At 38.9% G+C, this 19,830-nt stretch overlaps 1 protein-coding gene across 3 annotated transcripts in view; it reads left to right on the forward strand.

Annotated features, from left to right (window-relative positions):
• The window catches only part of CERS6 (ceramide synthase 6), a 99,818-nt gene that overhangs the window by 12,702 nt on the left and 67,286 nt on the right, over positions 1-19,830 (forward strand). For all 3 annotated transcript variants that reach the window (XM_088059045.1, XM_005519768.3, XM_088059046.1), the window contains exon 2: positions 19,468-19,573. In XM_088059045.1, the coding sequence (XP_087915171.1) occupies positions 19,468-19,573 (106 nt within the window). The remainder of the gene's footprint in view (positions 1-19,467; positions 19,574-19,830) is intronic.

Raw genomic sequence — 19,830 nt, forward strand, 5'->3', positions numbered from 1 at the left:
GATGATGTTTGTTCCACATGGTATGATTCTGTGATTTAGAGAGTACAACAGGGTGTGTGTACATGTTGATATTAAAATAGATTGTAATGATGTCTTCCATGACTGTCTCAACAAGTCTGCCACTCTGCTTCACAACAAGGCTTTTTTTGCCTTGCCTGGTAGTGCTGCAGGTATTTGTTTACACTGAATGACATAAAGAGGTCTCTTAATGAGTACACTTGCATAATAAACAGCACTTTCATTGGATCCACCCTGTATTTTCTTCCAGCTTCCATTCACCAGGCTTTCTTCAATTGAAGGCTTGGCAAATGTTCCCTCTCAGCTTTGCCTACAGAAGAGCAGTTACCAACCATAAATCACAGGAATGGGCCTTGCATCCTCCTGGCCTTCCATACTTCTGGCCTGTTGGAGAGTAATGAAAAGTATAATGGTCTGGTTTTGCTGGTGACATTGAAAGAGTGAGGCTCCTGATCTCAGGAGGTCTAAATTTGAATATTACAGTCAAGTAGGGGACTAAAACTCAGTGTGCTTGCGTTATCTGCTGATTATTTTGAGTAATTTATTATGGGGCCTGAGATTCTTTTTTTATGTTATGAGCGTAACTACAGTAACTTCTTACTGCTTCTAAAAAGTTTTCATATTTTTTAGTGAGGACTATCACAGATAGCAAGAAGTTTTTGGAACTTAATGCAGAGTGAGCAATCTTGCTGAACTCCTAAGCTTCTTTCCCCCTTGGACAGTATACTCTAGTCTTATAGGTGCAGTTGCTTCTGTCCTCACAGAATTTCACAATGTGTCTGGGATATGTGAGGATAAATCAGAAGCAGGAAGATGGAAGATTTCACCTTCACACTGCAGTTTTATGGGATAATTTTCTCCTCCTCTCTTAAATAAGACTTACAGTGATTGCCAATGGCTCTCAACTGGATGAAGCATCCGCTTCTAAAGGAGCACCATTAATCAGTCCCATTCCTGGCTTGACAAGGGCAGATCTGGAAGAAGATGAAATTAACTACAAAACATGCAGGGCTTGTGGGAATCCTTACCAGAAATCTGTTTTGGAGAACTCAAATATTGAAAAAAGGCACTTGCAGTTCTAAGCTCTAACAGCCACTGAAGACTTAACTTTTTTTACTTCTTAACACTTTCTTGAATATTGTCTTGCCTGGAAACTTTATAGCTTATTACTTAAAAGAAACTCTTTATGGTGGCAAAATGCAAGCTGTGAGACTATCTTAATTTTAATGGTATCACCTTGCTTTACTGCCCATTTACAGTGTGCTAAGAAGAGTCATACACATTTTTCTTTCCCATTTCTTACCTCAGAAATTGTATTGAAAGCATAGTAATAACAATAGTGATAGCAGAGTTGATTATTTGCCTGTTTTGAAAGGGTGTTTTCCGATGAAGGTCTATAAAGTGAACTTAATGCACATGAACAGTTGAGAAAGGTCTGAACAATAATATGATGTCTGCTTCACTGCCTGTGTCTAGTAAGGCTGTGTAAAAGTGAAAAACCAGCAGAAGGAAATGCAGATGCTGTTCTACATTAAGCATGGGATTATGCTTGTTATGAGGACCTGTGAGTAGAGGAGAGCTGTTGTGGCAGTGTTCTCTATACCAAAGGGATGTGTCCTCTTTATTTGGCTAAAAAGAAATAAATTTTGGAGCTCATTAAAAATATGGATTTTAATAATGATTTTGGACACCTGGATGGTATCTAGGACACAAAATAAAAAGTACTTAAAAAGTTATTCTCTTGCAATTGTTGTAATTTTAATGAAGGACTTTTTACTCTTAGGCTTTATTTTTGACAATAGCACACTAGTGGAGTGTGCTTCAGCTCTCAGTTTGTAGTTACGGGTTTAGATCTTTGCTGTGCAGCTGGATTATTTATTGTGTAAACAAAATAATGATAAAATGTAACTTCTTTTGGTCCTACTGCAGAGCAAGCTGAGTGAATTTGGCATTCCAAAGCCTGCCTCTTAACAGCGTTAAAAGAATGAGTAATAAAAGTAGAAGTTGGAATACTTCTGTGCCATCAATAAATATTTGCATCTCAGATGACAGATCACGACAAGTCAACCCCCTCATGAGTGTGAGTAATGTAGATAATTTTTGTGGAGATGCAGTGCAGCAGCCACATGACTTGTGGTGTGACAATCTGCTGCTCTTCAATATCTTGACACTTCTGCTGCTTACTTGGAATTTAAAGTTTAGAGAACTAATTACCAAACTCTTCCTGTACTTGCTAGGTAAAAATCGTTAATGGAGAGGTTGAGAACCAGAAGTGGGAATGGGGCAGAGAAGTAGAATTGTAGAATTCCTACAGTGAAGGAGTACACAGGTGTATTTTGGAGTGGGAGAGGGGAGTGGGACTAGAAGATACATTGTATGTGGGGAAAACATGACTGTGATGTAAGTCTGTTCACTTGGGTGGAATGTGGTGTAACCAGGCGCACCCGTTTGTTTGTGTCACCAGAAACAATGTGTTTGCAACTATTCCCTTCAGATATACTTCTAAATTCAAATGAATATGAGAACACTTATATTCTAGGCAAGGAAGAGGCTTGATGTATGTATGTCTTGTCTTTCTCAAGTTTTCATAAAAGTGACCTGAAAATTCTTCAAAAGATTTCAAATTTTGCCTTTTTTTTTTTTTTTTTTTTTTGGCAGTAAGAAACCCACAGTGTTTGTATCATTGCAGTCCTGTCCTATGTGGAAGGGTGTAGCATGCTCAGGTACCACCCCCACCTTCTTGCAGAATCTTTAATGAAGACAGATGACAACTAAGAGATGCCAGCCGTGTAATGTGACCCAAAATTTCTATTTATATCTTCTGATACCATCTAGAAATCTGTTATTTGGGAAGGACAGCACCCTTTCTTCTCTTTCCAAATTAAGTCAATAACATCCTTCCAGGTTTGGTTGGAAAGTGAAGGTTCTATTATTTCTGGAAGATCTTAGTGATAGATTGGATCATTTTCATTCACCAGAACCCTGGATGTTCAGTGAGACCAGGAACTGGTCTGAAAGGCAACTGAAAGGAAATAAAGGAGACTTATGTTAAGTGTCATTGGGGAAAGTGATTTGTATCTGTAGAGGTTAAAAACAATATTAAAATGAGCCAATTTCTGATTGGGGAGCTGAGAGTTCCAAGAACAGAGGAGTTAGAGCTGAGGTGACAAACCTCAGTATCACCAAGAACAATGGGAGACCTTGAGCATGGAGCAAGTTGGTGAAATTTGAGTCTGTTGGGCCTTTTGCAAGAAAGATATTGGTATTTGCAATGAATTGTCTAAAGTGGACTTTTCTTTGCCCATTGCAACTGCCTGACAAACTCTGCTGTTGGCAAAGGATTCTGGGATTTCATCAGGACCGATAAAAGGATTCTTGATTTTAAGATCAAGAACATTTCCAATCGGCCAGGCAAGGCATCCTTCATGTTCTTAAGTTATCACAGTACAAAATCTGCTTAAATCATCTTGGAAACCTAATAGTGTGCTACTCTTACAACCTGATTAGCACTAAAAGTTGCTTTTATGACATTAAGGATAATGCCAAATAATTGCTCTTGTTTTATGGTGTGCTGTAAGGGAGGATGTGTGTCTGTGTGTGTGAGAAAAATGGTAATGTTCTCTAGTAACCCAGAACAATTATGTTTGCCTGGATCATCTAGAAGCACAAGATGTTTTGAGCAATTAATTTATAGAGTGAGCAGATGTTCATTATGGCAAGAAACCCAATAAAGGACAAGAGCTATTCTCTGAAACATAGACTCATAGATATTTTCCCAATAACTGAGGCTTAAGGAAAAAAATCTGCAAATTCTGTTTCCTTACTGAGAAAAACTGATTTCATAAAGGAGATCTTCTGTTGTCATTAGACTGTCAGTCATAAGATACATTAATGATCTAACAGAAGGTATTTAAACAATTGAAAAAATCACTTTCTTTACTTGAAACAGTTTGAATGTTCTTGAGAGCTACTGTTAAATTGTATAAAACATTAGTTTGAGTAGCTTTTTAATAAATTAAGGAAAAAATAATTTCCAGCTTAATATTTGTAATTTCAGCCATTATTTTAGAAGTAAAAACAAACTTGGCATCATATAGGAAGCAAACCTAGCTGACAGTGTTGGTCTGCTAGACATCGTTGAAGAATAGCACCAGTTTCTGATTGATTTGCGGAACAAAAAGCCCTACTAATGCAAATGAAGTTTCTCAAGTTATTGTACAATTTATCTATTGAACAGGATAGTGAAAAAAACACCTTTCTGAATCTCAGACAGTGTTTCTCATTGTGGGGCAGTATTTAAAATGAAAGACGAAGGAAGTATCATTTAGATAAATGCATATATACTGTCTCACCACTCTTCAAAGGATTAACACAAAATGAGCTTTGCATTTTTGTAGAAGCAGATCTGGTTTAGACCATCATGCACAAGCAGAGCTCAAGAAGAAATACTGAGTATTAGTACAGGCTTCAAAGCTAAGTAAGCTAAATGTTGCTACCTGACAATGTAATGGTTCCAGAATGTTTGTAGTTTGGCAATTCTATTATAAAAGCTTGTTTTTTCCTACCTTACTTTGTCAGCTCCTTGTATCTACCTCAAGAATTCCATAACTGCCATTTCTTTGCTTACCTTCTGATCCAGTGTACATTCTACAGAGGGTTCAAATTCCTAATATCTTTCTGGGTTCAGGTCCCCCTCTAAATGTGTCACTGTCAAAAAACCTAATGAAACAAGCATGAACAAATCAGCCCAAAAGTTTTCTTCAGGATAGTTTTCTTCCATGGTTGTTTATCTAAAGCACTGAAGCAATAATTGTTTATGGCTTGCTGAATTAAGAGTGAAAAATTATTCAAGACAATGAAAGTTCAGCTGTAACTGCTATAGATAAGATACTACACAGAAGCAAAGGCTAAATGGGGCTGGTTAAATGAGTTATGTGTATGTAGCATAGCCTACCTTCAAAGGAATTTAGCCAAGGCCAGGAATGATAAAAGTAAAAAATAAATAAATAAATGAAAAAAATCAAAGACAAAGGCTCCCTGTGCACATGCTAGAATTTAGGATGCAGTCTGTGTAGTCTGCTACTCAGCTGTATACTGTGATCCAAATGGCTTTTCTGGGTGGTCTGTGATAGTCCTGGGTTTGCTGGTGAGAGAAAAAGGCTTTAGCAGCACAATAAAAACTCTGCATAGCACCTGTGTGGAGAGTGAAATTCATAATTTCATTCATGATTTCCATTGATTTGAACTAAAATGGCTCAAGACTGGTTGTGAATTTTGCCAGCAGGATCTGCACGTCACATTCCACAGTGGTCATTCATTTCCATCAAAGAAAATGAACGAGGCATTCCTGTCTAACAGCAGCACCCTCCCTCTGCCCCTAGCACTCGCTTTCCCACCACTGGAGTCCCTTGGCTGCTGTCCCAGCCCTCCTCACACGGAAGGCAGTAAGAGCAGCAGCAGCAGCACATAAGGCTGCTGTTACCACATTGGTTAGAGGAGATGCTTGCCAGTAAGAGTTGGGACCGGTCCACCCCAGCCTTCAGCTGTCAGTCAACGTCCTGTGACCCTGTGGCATTCAACCGTATGGAGGCTGTGGTATGTGGCTTGCCAAACCAGTTGGTTGGCCATCGCTGCAGTAAGTCAGGAAGTTGATTTGTTCACTTTCTTGCAAGAACTTGTCAGGTAGCATATTGCATGTAGTGGAAATAGGGTTCAAGAGTGATTTGTTCTAGTATTTGCCTGATACAAAATGGCATCTTTTTTTTTTTTATGATAATGAAATAGAATCCCTTCTGTCTCTGCAAGAGGAGAGAAATTAATAAAAATGAGTAAGCGGCAATTGGACTGACTTGGTCCCTACATTTTGTGAAGATTAAAAAACCCACTTAATGCCTTTGTGACAGTGAGTGTATGAATTCCAGTGTATGAGTCCTTTTTTACAGACAAGAATTGCTTAAACATAGAGAGGGTGATGAGTAGACATAAACCTAGTATTATAGTTTCTCTTTGAAATTTAGTGTCGAAATGGAGATATTTATGAGATTTCTAAAACTGTTCACCATGAAGCTGTAAAAAATACACAAGCAAGATGTCATTAAAAGCAGCAGATGCTATTATGGTTTTGCTGCAAGCATAGAAAAAGTGAAAGCACAGCAATTCCTCTATTTTTGTCTCTTTCTAGCCTATATTTGTCTGTCTCTTGCCCCTTTCCTTCTACATCTATTTTCATCATTTCCTACATCTATGCATCATTTGTTTGATTGCTAATGGACCCTAGTAGCATTGAGTACATGTGCTCTAGGATTAGCATTTGTGAATAGGAAAGACTATAATGATTTAATTTTTCCCCCTTCCAACTGTAGATGCACAGATAACCCCCCTGATATTTACCAAGTAGAAGCAATTTGAGACCTGCATGACAGGTCTGTTAATTGATTCCTTCAATAACTGTTGAAATCTAAAGGGGAGGAGGGCTGGGGAGGACTGGCAGTGAGGTTGACTAGCAGATTTGACCTAGTTTTTTTCAATCTGCATGGCTGTGCAGACAGACTCAATTGTAAATCTGCTGCTTTAGAAGAGCTTTTATTTTTTTTCCCTGTGTGAACAGCTGCATTAGTTTTGAATGTTCAAATTTTGTGTGTTAAAATGTAAAATTTTGTTATCGTTGTCATGAAATGTGCATGTGTGGTGAGGAAGTAAGGGAAGGCAACTACTTCTGAAGGTGAATTGCTGTGATGTTTGCTGCTTTCTGCCCTGCTGCTCCATCTTCTCCCGCATGACGTTACATGCTTGCTCCTGCCTGCAGTATTACTGCATATGTGAAATACGCTCACTCTGTACTTTGCATAGGAGTTATATGGTACACAAAGCTAAAGGAGGTTGAAAAACTTTTGTTTTAAAGTTTTTGATAGCATCGCTAATAATTTGGCCTTCTTCTATCTATTTATACCACTTGACCTGGACTTTTCTTGGTTTGCTTGTTTGTTTATTTTTCTTCCCTTATTTAGCAGTGAAGCACCAGGGATTAATACTCAGTTCTGCAGCAGCATGGGGATTCATGACAGGCTTTGACCAGAGTTTTTATCCTCCAGATGCTCTGAATAAACATTACAACAGACATTTGAGGGGGATATTCAGTTGCTGAATAGGTTTACGTAAAGTGTTTTTCTTCCTTTCGATCACAGATTCCTTCTAGAGGGCTTGGTTAATTGAACACATGGCTCTGGTGTTGACCAGCTAGAGATTTCTTTCTTGTTCTGCGTTTCTTAATAACTGGCTTGGTTCTTGAGCCACTTGCATCTGCTACAGGAAAACCATAACAAAAACCTTGAAAACCCGGAAGCTAACTTCTGTTCTTGAAGCTGTTGTGAGATACAGCTGAAACTGTATCAGGAGATTGCATAAACCCATCCCTGCTGTTTACAGCCTGGTTTCCTATCTCTCTGCCCTGAGGCTCTCTTTCTTTGTGCTGTAGGCAATGCCCTGGAATATGGCTCTTCGCTGCTTTGCAGTTTCTCACTGTTTGCTTGTGATCTCTGCTCCCTTACTGCACTGGCTGTGGCTATAGTGTTGGATTGTTTGGACAGGCCCTTAAAAAGGGCAAGAGTTTGCAGCTCTCAGTTGGTAAGGAGGGGACTGCAGTGATGGGGAAAGAGCAAAGCAAAGGTGGTGCTCCCAAAAAAGGGAGGTTCTGTAGGCTTCATGGGAACTCCTCCCTTAGCCAGACTGTATATGTCTGTCAACAATATTGCCCTGCATTAGGCTTGGAAATGGGTACATGCTGCTGTGACCTTGGTGTAACACTATTCATCAGCCCTCCTCCCCCCTTTTGTTTGCAAGTGCTTTTCTCTGAAGCTGGAAGGATATCCCTATACGTAGCAGCTGATCTTGCAATGGAATAATTTTATCACTGTTTCCCATTCTAAAGGAAAATTTGGAATTATGCCATAATCCTGGGTATATTCTGAAGACTTTTGCTTTTCTTTGTGTGCCTGGCTGTAGCTGGTGGAGCCAGCAGTCATGCTTTTTGGGAGCCAGGTTGTGTCAGTAACATTTCTCTAGGGGATGGTGGCTGATATGGATGTCAAGAAAGTGACTTCCAGCCCAGGAGCTGAAAGGAGGTGCCTGCTCACTGGAGCTTCGCTGAGTGTCTTTCTTTGGCATTGCATCTGCTGGACTGACATTCCCAGTCCCGTTCTGAGCTATGGTCTTGGGTTGAGGTACTTGGTTGTATATCTTGGATGTAGACATCATGTCTGATTCGTTCTCAAGGGAAGACAGAGTTTGGTCTGTAATTCTCTGTGAAGTTGGTAATTACCATGTGCTCAGTGCTTGCAGAGCCTTGCTGCAGTTCAGGCACTGTGCAGATGTGCATGCGGAGTGCTTTGGAGTGTATGTAACAGGGAAGTGTGAAGGTCTTGGCAGCACACTGGCCAAGTGCATATGGTGGCCTATACATTTATAATATCTGCATCTGCCTGGGTAAATAGACTGTTATGGGCAGGCCTTCAAAATGAGTCTTGCAGTAATTCCTGCCTTGGTATTTCTCCTCCCTATTCCATCTCCTCCTTTCTTTGTCCTCTTGCCAAGTGTACAGCACTCCAAAGTTCAAGTGCAGCAATATTACACATGGCTAATCTCTAACTCAGCTGGGTGAGAGACTGGCTGTCACTTCCATTTGAGTTGTCAGATGAACAACCTAGATAACATTCTGGATAGACTTTGTGCTTTTTTGGCCGAGCTGCCTCATAATTGTCCATGTGCATCAGAATGTTCAGTTTACTGCAATAGCCAGAGCAGTGGGAAGAACTCTGGAGATCTGTGGAAGAGCTGATCCCAAAGACAGCAGTGTGTTCGTGTCTTGTGTTCTGCTGGGAGGGTTTTGGAGGTTGGACAAGCTTTGTCTGTGCCTTCAGAAGCATGTTCACTGCTGCTTTGCTCAAACTGCACCCAGACATTGCTGTCAGAGCTTGTTAGAAGGGAATTTTTTTTTCCTTTTTAGTTATACTCTTAAACAAGAATTATTTGATGACTAACCCTAGAAATTATGTTTCTTGCCATTAAAAAAATACAACTAACAATCTACAATTGTGTAAAAATCTTCTATTATGATATAACTCATATGGGTTCTCAGTTTTGGTTTTCATTCCAAGCAACATGCACTGTGGTGTGTTTAAAAACAAATAAATAAACAAGACGGCCCTAATGATCCAAAAGAGATGAAAAGGCTTATGACACCCTAAACAGGAATACAAAGAGTAATAAATACTTGCCACTTGAAGCTTTTGAGTAACTATTATCTTACACGTAGTTTGTGTCCAGCCAGGGCAGATAGGTGCTCTGTCTAGTTTTCAGCATGGGGCACCTTTCTTCTCCTTTTTTCCAAACTCTTAATAGTAAAATGCCGCCTTTTCTGTTGCTGTCTTAGCACCACTTATTTGTGGCACCTAATAGCAACCACTGGGGGACAACGTTGTAGTGTCAGGTCAGGCTTCCTCAAGAACCCATCTGGCCAATTTTATTTTTTTTTCATTCAACTTCTGCTGGTAGAGGTGAGCGTTTATGTTGCAATACTATTAGGGAACCATGTTTTAGTCAGGATCCTGTAGTCAGGTGTCATTTGAAATTATAGTGTGCAAAGCTGCTGACAAAATTCTTGTAATGAGCTAAAAGAAAATATGATTGCAACAGTTTCTTGTGTGTTTTGATGTATAAAATATACTTGCTTATGGATCCAAAGTAAATAATGCACTAATACCGAAGATATGAGATTACTTCTTTTCATTCATTTGACACATGCTGTAACGTGTTCAGATGCTTTGAAAACCAGTCGGCCAGCATTGTTGTCACACGGTGAGCTCCTCTGATGACTGGTAGCTGTTCAGCTTATCAGTGCATCCCATGGCATGGCTCCCTTCCCTGGCTGAGGTTTCTGGCTGCAGCTGCCCAGGGAGTCGTTTCCAAAGTGTCATTTGGATGATCTGCTAACAAATCCTATTATTTGTTAATAGGATTTGCTCTTGCACTGTTTTGTCCGGTCACTAATTGTTTTATCATGCATTAGGAGTACAATGAGATGCTGTCAGCTGTGTTTTGAGCTTTTTGCATGCAAGACTCATTGTTTGTCTGTGATGGCAAGTTTTGCTTTGGGACAGCCTTAGTGTGGAAGGCAGAAAACATAAGGCTCTGCATTTCAAACTGCAGTGTAGTATTTCCTGTGCTCTGGTGGGCATTAGTTTCCCCAGCTCCCCAAGTTAGGGTCAGAGGGTCAGTAAACTCATTTGGAGGGCTGGGTGTACTGCACTTCTATATACAGAGCTGCAGCTGCCTTCCAAAGCCTTCCAGATTGCTTCCCTGCCTTTCTGAAAAAGTGTCCTGCTGAGCTGGCAATCAAACAAGAAAGTTTTAAGAATATTTGGTGATAGAATAAAAACGTGAAAATGTACCGGAGAACTTGGAAGCTAGTGAGGCCTAGTTGCTTTTTGTCTTTGTTGAATGTTTTGATCACTCCATGTGGTATTGAATGATCATACAATGCAGGAAGAAACTACTTCTTGAAAGAGGTCCATCTGAGCTGGTTTTTGAGATTTTCCAAGCACTACAAGAGTGTGTACCTATCAAGAGGCCAGTGGATGGCATGCCTTCGCTGTTCCCTTACTGTAGACGTGGGGAATGTTCACGATTTTTTAATTTTTTTTTGCTCACATGTTAAAGATGTGACCAGAGTAAAAGATAAAGTAATGCTGCAGGGCCTGGAGGATTAGAACAGTGTCATTGTATTAGGGTAACCTACTGCAATTTAACAATTAATTTGTCCGTCTTTCATTTCTTTCTGCGCTGTCTTCCTGCCCTTTTCCCTGTCCAGCGTCAAATTCCGTTTAGACCATGTGTCTTTTCCTATGTAGATGTTTTAATGTTGGTTCTTTTCTTTGGTTGTCCCACACTTGCTGAAATGAAGTGACATAACAGCTCTGTATTTTGGAAGGTGGCAGAGGGTAGTACGAAATCTATAGTGTCAGGAGTGACAAAGGATGCTTTGGGATTGACTGATCATTTTTATCCAGTGCAAGAAATAAAAGAGCAAAACAAAAACTTGCCAGCAGTGAGTTCAAAATGAAGTGGGATGGTTATCTTCACAGAGTCTGAATTTACACTGGGGAGCTCTGCCACAGACTGTGGAAAGTTTTCACAGGCTCAGTGAGCTACTAGTGCAGCCTGGGGAGGAAGGGTCAGCTCTTTGGGGACTGCTATGTGCAAAGATGCCTTTTTTGGTCTAAAAAGTCCCTAAGCCACAACTTTCTAGAAGTTGGGAGAATATTTTTGTCTTCACTGACCTTTAGCAATGGGCTACAATTTTGGAGACTGAATTTTACCACTGACCCTGACTCGTGTGTCCTGATTTTAGTGCAAAAAGGGTGAGAGTGATACCTTCAGAATTGTATCGCCCATACCTTCTACAGCCTTGGTGATGCTGGTGGAGGGCAGCATGTGTGAGAGGTGGGAGGACTGGAGTCTATCTCCCCTTCCGTCCCTTCTCCCTCTCCCTGATCTATGCTTGGAAAGTTACAGAGTGACTAAACTTTATTTTTAGAGATTACAAAGAAAGAAAGAATTAGACAGCTGGCTGCAAAAATATTTATTTGTGACCTTTGTCTACATATGTGCAGTGCTTGTTGCTATTCTGGAGCATGTAGTTCCCTCTGGCTTCAGTCTTAGAGTTTAAGAAGAAAACTGAAATACTAATAACTTTATGCATATGTATTACAAAAAATTGCCTCCATATTTGGAAAACAGGACTACTTCTGTTTGTAAAGTGCTGGCCTTATTTGTTTCCCATTTTTGTAGTAACATTGACTGGAAAAGCAGTTGGAGCACTGGTAGTAGAGGCTGGGCTGGGGTGGTCCCATACTGGTGGCCAAACACCCCCTGCATAAGTCAGACCCATTATGAACTAACCCGGAGAAAGGTTTAAATAGATTTTCCATCTCTGTGGGGCGCAAAGGTTTAGCAGGGTGTGTGAGCAGGATCTGGAATTGGGTCAGTGATCAGTGGGGTCTGGCCTGCAGCTTGTCATGGGAGCTAGCATGTTTGCAAAGGTAGTTCAAGCCAAATGGTTGTGGTTTTTGTTATTGGATCAAAATCTCCAGAAAACTGGAGTATTTTTAACTTTGCATCGTGAGGAAATGTGTCCTTTAGATGTGTATGTTCAGTCAAGAAGGCAGGACAATATAAATGAGAAATCCACTGCAAAGATGAAATAGTTTTACAGTAATTGAAAGAAAGACATGGGTCAGTCATATCAGTTGTGTTTCTTAAGAATAACTGTTAGGACAAAGCATTTCCTAATACTGCTGTTGAGTGATAAGTATAATTTGTTTTATTTGCTTAAAAATTCTGTGGGTTTGCTCTGTACTAACCAGTAAGTCTGAAAGCTGAAATACAGATACCAGATCTGTTTTTTTACACAACTACCTTTTACCTTAGCTTTTGTTTTTTTGGAAACACATGTAGAATGCACCATATAGTGTTTAGTTTGTATAATTTAATGTGAGGTATTGGGATGATGATGCCAGTGTGGGAATAACAGCCAATGGATCTCTTTGAGAGGAGAAAAGAGAAGAGAAGGAAAAGCATTGAACATCTCAGATGAAAGGCAGGTACATATGTGTGCTTTTCTGAAAAAAAGTAATTTCAGCAGGGTTTGGAATAGGTCCCCCTGGAAGGGTTGGCTCTGTGCTGTCCTTTGCACTGCCCTCTGAGACAGTGATTGGGATGCTCTGTGTGAGAAGGCTCTTGCTGACATACAGAGTTGTGTGCTTGGCTTTTTGCTTGGGCAGACAGATTCCTTTGAAAAGGTTTCATTGTGGGAATTCTGGCCCATTTCTCAGCACATCCCAAAAATTTCAGTGAAGTTAACTTTCCTGTGTACATACATTTTGGATGAGATTTTCTCCATTAAGACCTCTGCCTGTGCTTCGGACATTGTATCATATTGGACTTTCTGTAACATAAGTTGTTGTGAAACATAAAGCCAAAACCGCTTCTGGGATAGGTATACTGAAGGGACAATCCTCTATATCTACTGGATTTGTTCTAGGACTATTAAGATTTTTCTGGGGTTTGTGGGGGGTTTTGTTAATTTTATTTTAATTATTGTTAATACACGTAACTTCTGAGTTAAGTAGGTCAGCTATACCAAAATAACAAAATGGATTCAGCAATTGTTTTTGAGTGTTGTGGCAGTAAATGGGTTGAGCATCTGCTCAGAAACAAGCCTCTTCTGCGTTTATCCAGTCTTAGAGAAAATTTAGATTGTTTCTGTTTAAAACCAGCAAGCAATGTCCAACAAGTTAGACAATTGTAATCATAAATCCCTGGAATAATCTGTGTTTAGTGAGCATAAAGTAGATGAGCTGGGAAAATTTGCTTTGCATCACTCTTTCAAAAAAGGAGCCAGATTCCTCAAAACAGATTTGTGTACATCTTTATCACAGAGACTAATTTTTTTCTGGTTTAACTGTCTTCCCTGATATCTGTAAGTATACTGATAGGAAATCATGAGATTTTATGGACATGTTTGATTGGCAAGGAATAGTTTGTTTTTTTGGGTTTTTTGGAGCTCACAGCTGGCTAGTGTTAGCAACATGAGCAGCCTTTTATGCAAGCACCACTTGAACTATGCCAGTGTCTGAGAGTTTTTACCTGTTTCACATATACTGTATGTATGTAATCAGAGCAGACCACTTAACTAGAGTTTGTTATTGCAGTGTGGTTGCGATGGGAAGGGACCTCTGGAGATCCTCTAGTTATTCTTGGGATGACTCAGATGTGCTGCACACCTTAACATTCGCCACAGTTTTTTTCTAATTATTCTACGTAGATGCATCCTCAGCACAGGACAAGGAGACTCAACCCTTATTGTGCATTGATAGGTAATTAACTCAAATGTTTTTGTCGACATGAAAGGCTAAAAACCCCTGCATATTCTTAGGGTAAATGGGGACTTCATAGCCAAGGTCCTGCCTGTTTGGTTCATGATATTTTTTATCTGTTAGTAGAGGTCATGTAGGAGCAGTCTCCAGAGTGATTTTGTGTGGATCCTTTGTGCCATGCTGAGTTATCTTCTCAGAAAATAGATTGTTAGGGGATGGATGGTATGTAATAACAGGCCATTAGTTGTGTCTGTTGGTCCATAATGTGACCTACTTTTGATAAAAAGGAATGACAAAAGGGACTGTGTTTTAATTTATTTAATAATTCAACAACAATTATATATTAATATATCATGTATAATAATAAATATTAATTAATAATGTAATAATATTTAATAAATTATTTAAGCTGTGACTAGCCAAGATTTTTTAGGAAAGTGTGAAATAAGCACTGGCATAGCTTTTCTCACTTGCACTAATGAAAATTTCTGAGTGGTCTTCTGTATTGAAATTGGCCACAAAGTAAAGCTGCTTAAGTCAGGGAAAAAATGTTCTGTGCTTAAAATACTGCAAGGAGAAAAAAAAAAAAGGTTTACTAATTTGTGGGATGAAATGTGCCTAAATAAAAAAAATTAAAAACAAACAAAAAACACATTAAAAAAACAACAACAAAAAACCACAAAAAAACCGCACCCCTAAACTTACTTTGTCAGTTATTGCTGGATTTGGACCCTGGTAAGATGCTTGCAGATCCTTCCCTCTGATGCTGGCTTTATTTTAGATATGCCAATTTTAAGTGCAGAAGTGTAAAACACCCTTTTTTCTCTATCAACCACCCTTGTTTTGATTTTGGTTCTGTTGAATGGGTAATCTTATCCTTTTGCAAAAATAATTGGTTAATGTGTATCACTTACGTGGTCAATTATTTTACCACGAGTATTTCTTAAATTGATGGTTTAGAAGAAGCCATTATTTTCTTTCCCTGCATTAAAAGGAGTGTGAGTTATATGAATCTACTGTTCATTAGTGCTGTTAGCTTAATTTTTGTTTGGTTGATTGGCTTTTCTGGGGTTTTTGGCCCTCTTTGGAAAGCCTTGTTAATTCTTGCAGACCTTTAAGGCTGTTTAAAAATTCCCAAAGCTGTTTACCTGCTGTGGGCTCTGTGGTGGTTTAAATATCTTCAGAGCTGCTGAGAAACTCAGACATGAATTTGATAAAAGGCTGCTACTCTGGTCAGCTCGGAAATGGCAGGTGACCTGCTGGTGTGAAAACATTGCATTCACATCCTGTCAGAGGGCCCTACAAGCACATTCCCAGTGCCCCAGATGACTAAAGATTTATATATCTGTGTCTGGCCAGATTCAGGGCAAAGATTACATGTTACAAGTAAGGCTGTTTGTTTTATAGTAAGAAAAATTAAAAAATAAATTTTACTTTTCTTCCTATCCTTCATGTGATACTTAAAAAATCTAATTTATTTAACACAGACTTTGCAATTGCAAATGCACATCGTCCTCCCAGAATTGTGAGGAGTAACATTTCGAATTAATTCTTGCAGGTTTTGTTTTCCCCAGCATTGGTGGTCAGGTGGGATGGTTGCTCCCTCATGAAGTAATTGCGCCTGCTTGAGGAAACCCAAAACGGTACTTGATTAAATTGACACACTTGTGGTGAGACTGCCGTTTCTCTTTATAGCCTGGGATCATTGGGTTTTCAACCCCTTTCTAGAGAAAAGCTGATCTCTTAAGTTTGGGCGAATGAACAAATGAGTGAGTGGAGAAGGACAGGCTGGAAATCGCTGGGCAGCGCCTGCCCGGGGCCGCTGGGGCTGCTCAGGGCCCTGCAGAGGCTCAGTGCCTTCCGCGCCCGTGCTCTGCACTCACCCAGCTGCGGCTTCTGCCTTGGCTTGGGCTGGTTCTTACACGGCGCTTCCAACTGTGAAGGAGGAACCTGCCTTTAAAAACGTTTTTGAATTCTGATTTTCATTCCGTTGTTTATTTTAGACTTTCCTTTCTAGATCCAGAATAGATGGAATAGAATTGCTATATTCAGCAAAATGTGTTTGTCCTTTAATTTCTGCGTAATTCAGCTTTCAGTTCCTCTGTACTGAAATCCATTAAAGAAGAGATACCAGTGTGGTGTTTGTTCAGATTTCCATGTTTTAAAGAGAAAAGCTGGCAATATACTCAATTCCATTCTCTTTACTCTTTCACAATAGTTACTCCCTCTTAATTGCAATACCTTATGCAATAAATAGTCCCATGGGTTTCACTAAGACAGTTTAGGGAATTGAATACCACAGTGTTAGCAGAAATGGAAAAAATGAACAGTGCTTTTAAGAAGTGCAGCATTTGGCAAAACACTCATAGTTTGTACATGTATCAAACATTATTTATTTATTTTTTTTACTTACAAATCAAATTATTACAGAAGAGTAAAATATTAATGGTGCTTTTTATGACACCTGTGAAGTTTGGGACCCTAATAAATGAACTACTTTAAACTACTTTGAACTCTACGATTGTAGTCTCGAAAAACAACTTTTATACTCTAAAGTATAGCTTGATTTGGTTAATTTTTGTATGAAAAAAAAAAAAATCATATTTTACAAGTTCCACCAAAAATAATCACATGGACAAAGCTTGGCTTATGCATACTTGAATTAGTGGTCAAATCTGTTCAGTATTGCAGGTGTATAAAATGTTTCAGTTAAAATTGTTTTCTCTTGAGTGTCCTTGCAGGACTTTCATGGGTTTTTTGTAGCTTTCCCTGTCCCTTCATCACTGACATAGCTGATCAAGATAATCCTGTGTTTTCCAGCTGTGTACTGTGGACAGGCTCTCCTTTAAGTCATGTGCCCATTCCTCCCATGCATGTGAAAAACATAAGCAACAAAGGCAGAAAAGCTCATGTTTGTGTTTAGAAAATGTGTTTTGTTTTAGGTAATGGGTATAACACATATATTATGATTTAAAGGTTAAAAAAAACCCCACTGGGTCTGTGATTTGTCCTGGATTTACCTAGGCTATTCATTAATATGACATGTAATTTCAAGAATGTCATTTAAGCAAACCCAGCTGGTTTGCTTAGATTTAAATGAAGATCAGCTCATCGTGAAACTTGTTGGAATTACTTCTTGTTGAATTTTTTTCTAACTGGGACTTTTTATCTGCTTTTTTCCTTTTAAATTATCATGTTTAGGGAACTGTCTTTCTACTGGAGTTATATCATGGCTCTCACATTCCTTCGCTCAGGAGGAGAAAAGCAAGGCAGAAGTTGAAAGATGTATTTTATTAAAAGAACAGCAAACAAAACATCAAAAACACAAAGCAAACAAAACCCCCCGCCCAACCAAACAAAAGTACCCCATACCCTCCAAATAAGCAAAAAACTCCCAAATCCTGTCTTATTTTCAGAGGAGACTTAACAAGTGCACAGAAAATCCATATGAAACAATTTTTATTTTTGTGTTTTTTTAATGACTCTTTCTTATCTTGCTGTTAATGGTGGAGGCTGAGCTTGGATTCCTCTGTGAATGCGTAAAGCTGCTGCAGTTGTCTTACTTATTTTATTTGTTTTTACTCTCCTGCCCCTCTACTTTTAAATGTTTCCTTTTATGGCTTTGTAAAATTAGCTTTAACACTGATTGACATTGCCTTTATTGTTTTTTTAAGGATTGACGTGTCTGGCTCTATGGCTTACTCTTCAGGAAATTGTTTTTATTGTCTTTAGTAATGAAGACTTGATTTTCTGTCTGTTTTTCAGCTTTCTGATACAAAACATAGATGCTAAATTCTGAGCCCTTTTGTTATGTGATGATGAAGTGTTTTAGAATTAAGAATAGAGAATAGAATAGAATTTAGAAACAAAGTAAGCTTCTGAAATCAAATTCCATTGGCTTCTTCAGCTATCTTACTGGTTATCAGCTCACAGCAATGGCCAGCACTGATTTGGTTATTGTCTGTATTCAACTTTAGAATACATTTCTCATTTCTTTTATCAGCTTTAACTAACATACAAGTTTCCAATGTGTCTTGATTAAATTGTGTTTACATCTAACATGTGCGGAGCTTACATGCTTCTCTTTCATGAACAGAAAGCTGGATTGCCTTCTTGATCTTAGTAGTAAAACTGGATTCATCAAAGCTCTTAACTCTGAAGCAGGAAATTTACATCTGATGCAATGTCTTTAATTTGGTTGATGCTGTAGAGCTAGCATGATGGTTGTAATCTGAAATAATTTAGATTTGAAAAGTTTTACATAGTATAACTGTTTTTTTCTTCTGTAACACACTAGTAAGAAATAGTAAGATCACTAATGCATTGTGTGTGCTTTTGAATATTTGTCTTCCCACTCTCAGTCACCAACTTTATTTCAGGCTGTATAATTGCCTTTCATATGGAAATAGTGTCAATATATCAAGAATTTTCCTCCAGGAAAACAGGATGATCTGGCCATCCCATCTTTCTTTACCAAACGCTATTGCTGTAACCACTGTAACATTGCCTAGGAATTAATTCCCCTTAATCAGCTGTGCTGTCTTAAACATGGCAGAAACAGCAGTTGTAGCTCCTAACAGTGCTTAAAATGGGGCTTGTGTGTGGGTAAGAATTCTTGGATTTTTTATAACTTGTGGTCATTCAGCTGGATGAATCTGAAACTGCTTAAGTACCAAGTGTTGTTTTGGTCCATGTTGGTAAATGAAGTTTTGGGAAACAGAAGCCTTTTAAGTGAAGTAATGTGTTATATTGTTCAAATGTGGCAGAAGTTCATAGTGTTCAGATATGAATGTGATTCCTATACAGTTTTTAGCTTGGAATGGGAATTCCAGATTTAGACTCATAGTTACAAATAATTTAATTTTTTGCGAGTAGAGTGGCGGTCTTTGAGTATATGTAATATAAACTATGCAATTCAACTCTTAAGATTTCTCAGAGAACTTAGGGATTGGTGTTACGATTTTGGACAGCCTCATACTTTAGCAGAAGAGTATTGCTTGTGTCTCTGTACCATGCAAATTTTATGCTTTTAGAAAATAGTATTGGCTGGGCAGCTTAAGTGCTTGCTGCCTTTCATGATTCTGAAATTCCATTGTGCTAAAGGAGTCCTGAGGCAGTAGCTGCTTTGGAAACTGATTTTTAAAAAGGCTTTGTTTGGAGGATAATATTATATGTTCCCCATGTCTACAAGCTGCCCTGCTCTTTTCATGAGTTGGTGCTTCTCTAGGAGGCATTCCTCTCACGCTTTTGTTCCAATCTCTTTCTTCACAACATGAAAGAAAATCCTCTGTTTCATGTGTTACACAGAGTTCCTTTCATCCTTCAAAGCGCTGTTCCTTACTTTGCTATGTAATTGCCTATATGAGCTTGCTTTTGAGCTGTAAAACTGAGTACTGTTTCTGCTGGCAGGGTTATAATGCTTGCCCGTTTACCACATGCCATTGATTGATGACAGTAATGAAGTAAGTAACTGAAGGATTTCACCTGTTTTCTTCTCTCATTTTTCTGTTTCTCACAGGTTCATTGCTAAACCATGTGCCTTAGGCCTCAAAGTCCAAGCCAATGGACCACAGAAAGCTCAACCTAATGCTATCCTGGAAAAGGTTTTCACAGCTATTACAAAGGTAGTGTGTCTACCTAAAATATTTATCTTATGAAGTAGGATGTGGCACTGTAAACTATGTCTGAACAAAGCAAAGCTAACAGATAAATGCAGTGCTGCATTTTTACACCTGAAATCAGAAATCAAATATTGGGGATATCATTAATATGCCAGCTGGAGAGGTTGTGTATCCTTTGGTGATGTTTCCTTTAAGCTTTCAATCAAAAAAAATTGTCACAGAAATACTTTGTAGATGCCATATGGCCACCTACTTTTTTT

Source organism: Pseudopodoces humilis, chromosome 8, assembly GCF_049639895.1.
Source record: "Pseudopodoces humilis isolate 2021_Gansu_Grassland_sample_001 chromosome 8, ASM4963989v1, whole genome shotgun sequence".
In the NCBI taxonomy this organism is placed as follows: domain Eukaryota; kingdom Metazoa; phylum Chordata; class Aves; order Passeriformes; family Paridae; genus Pseudopodoces; species Pseudopodoces humilis.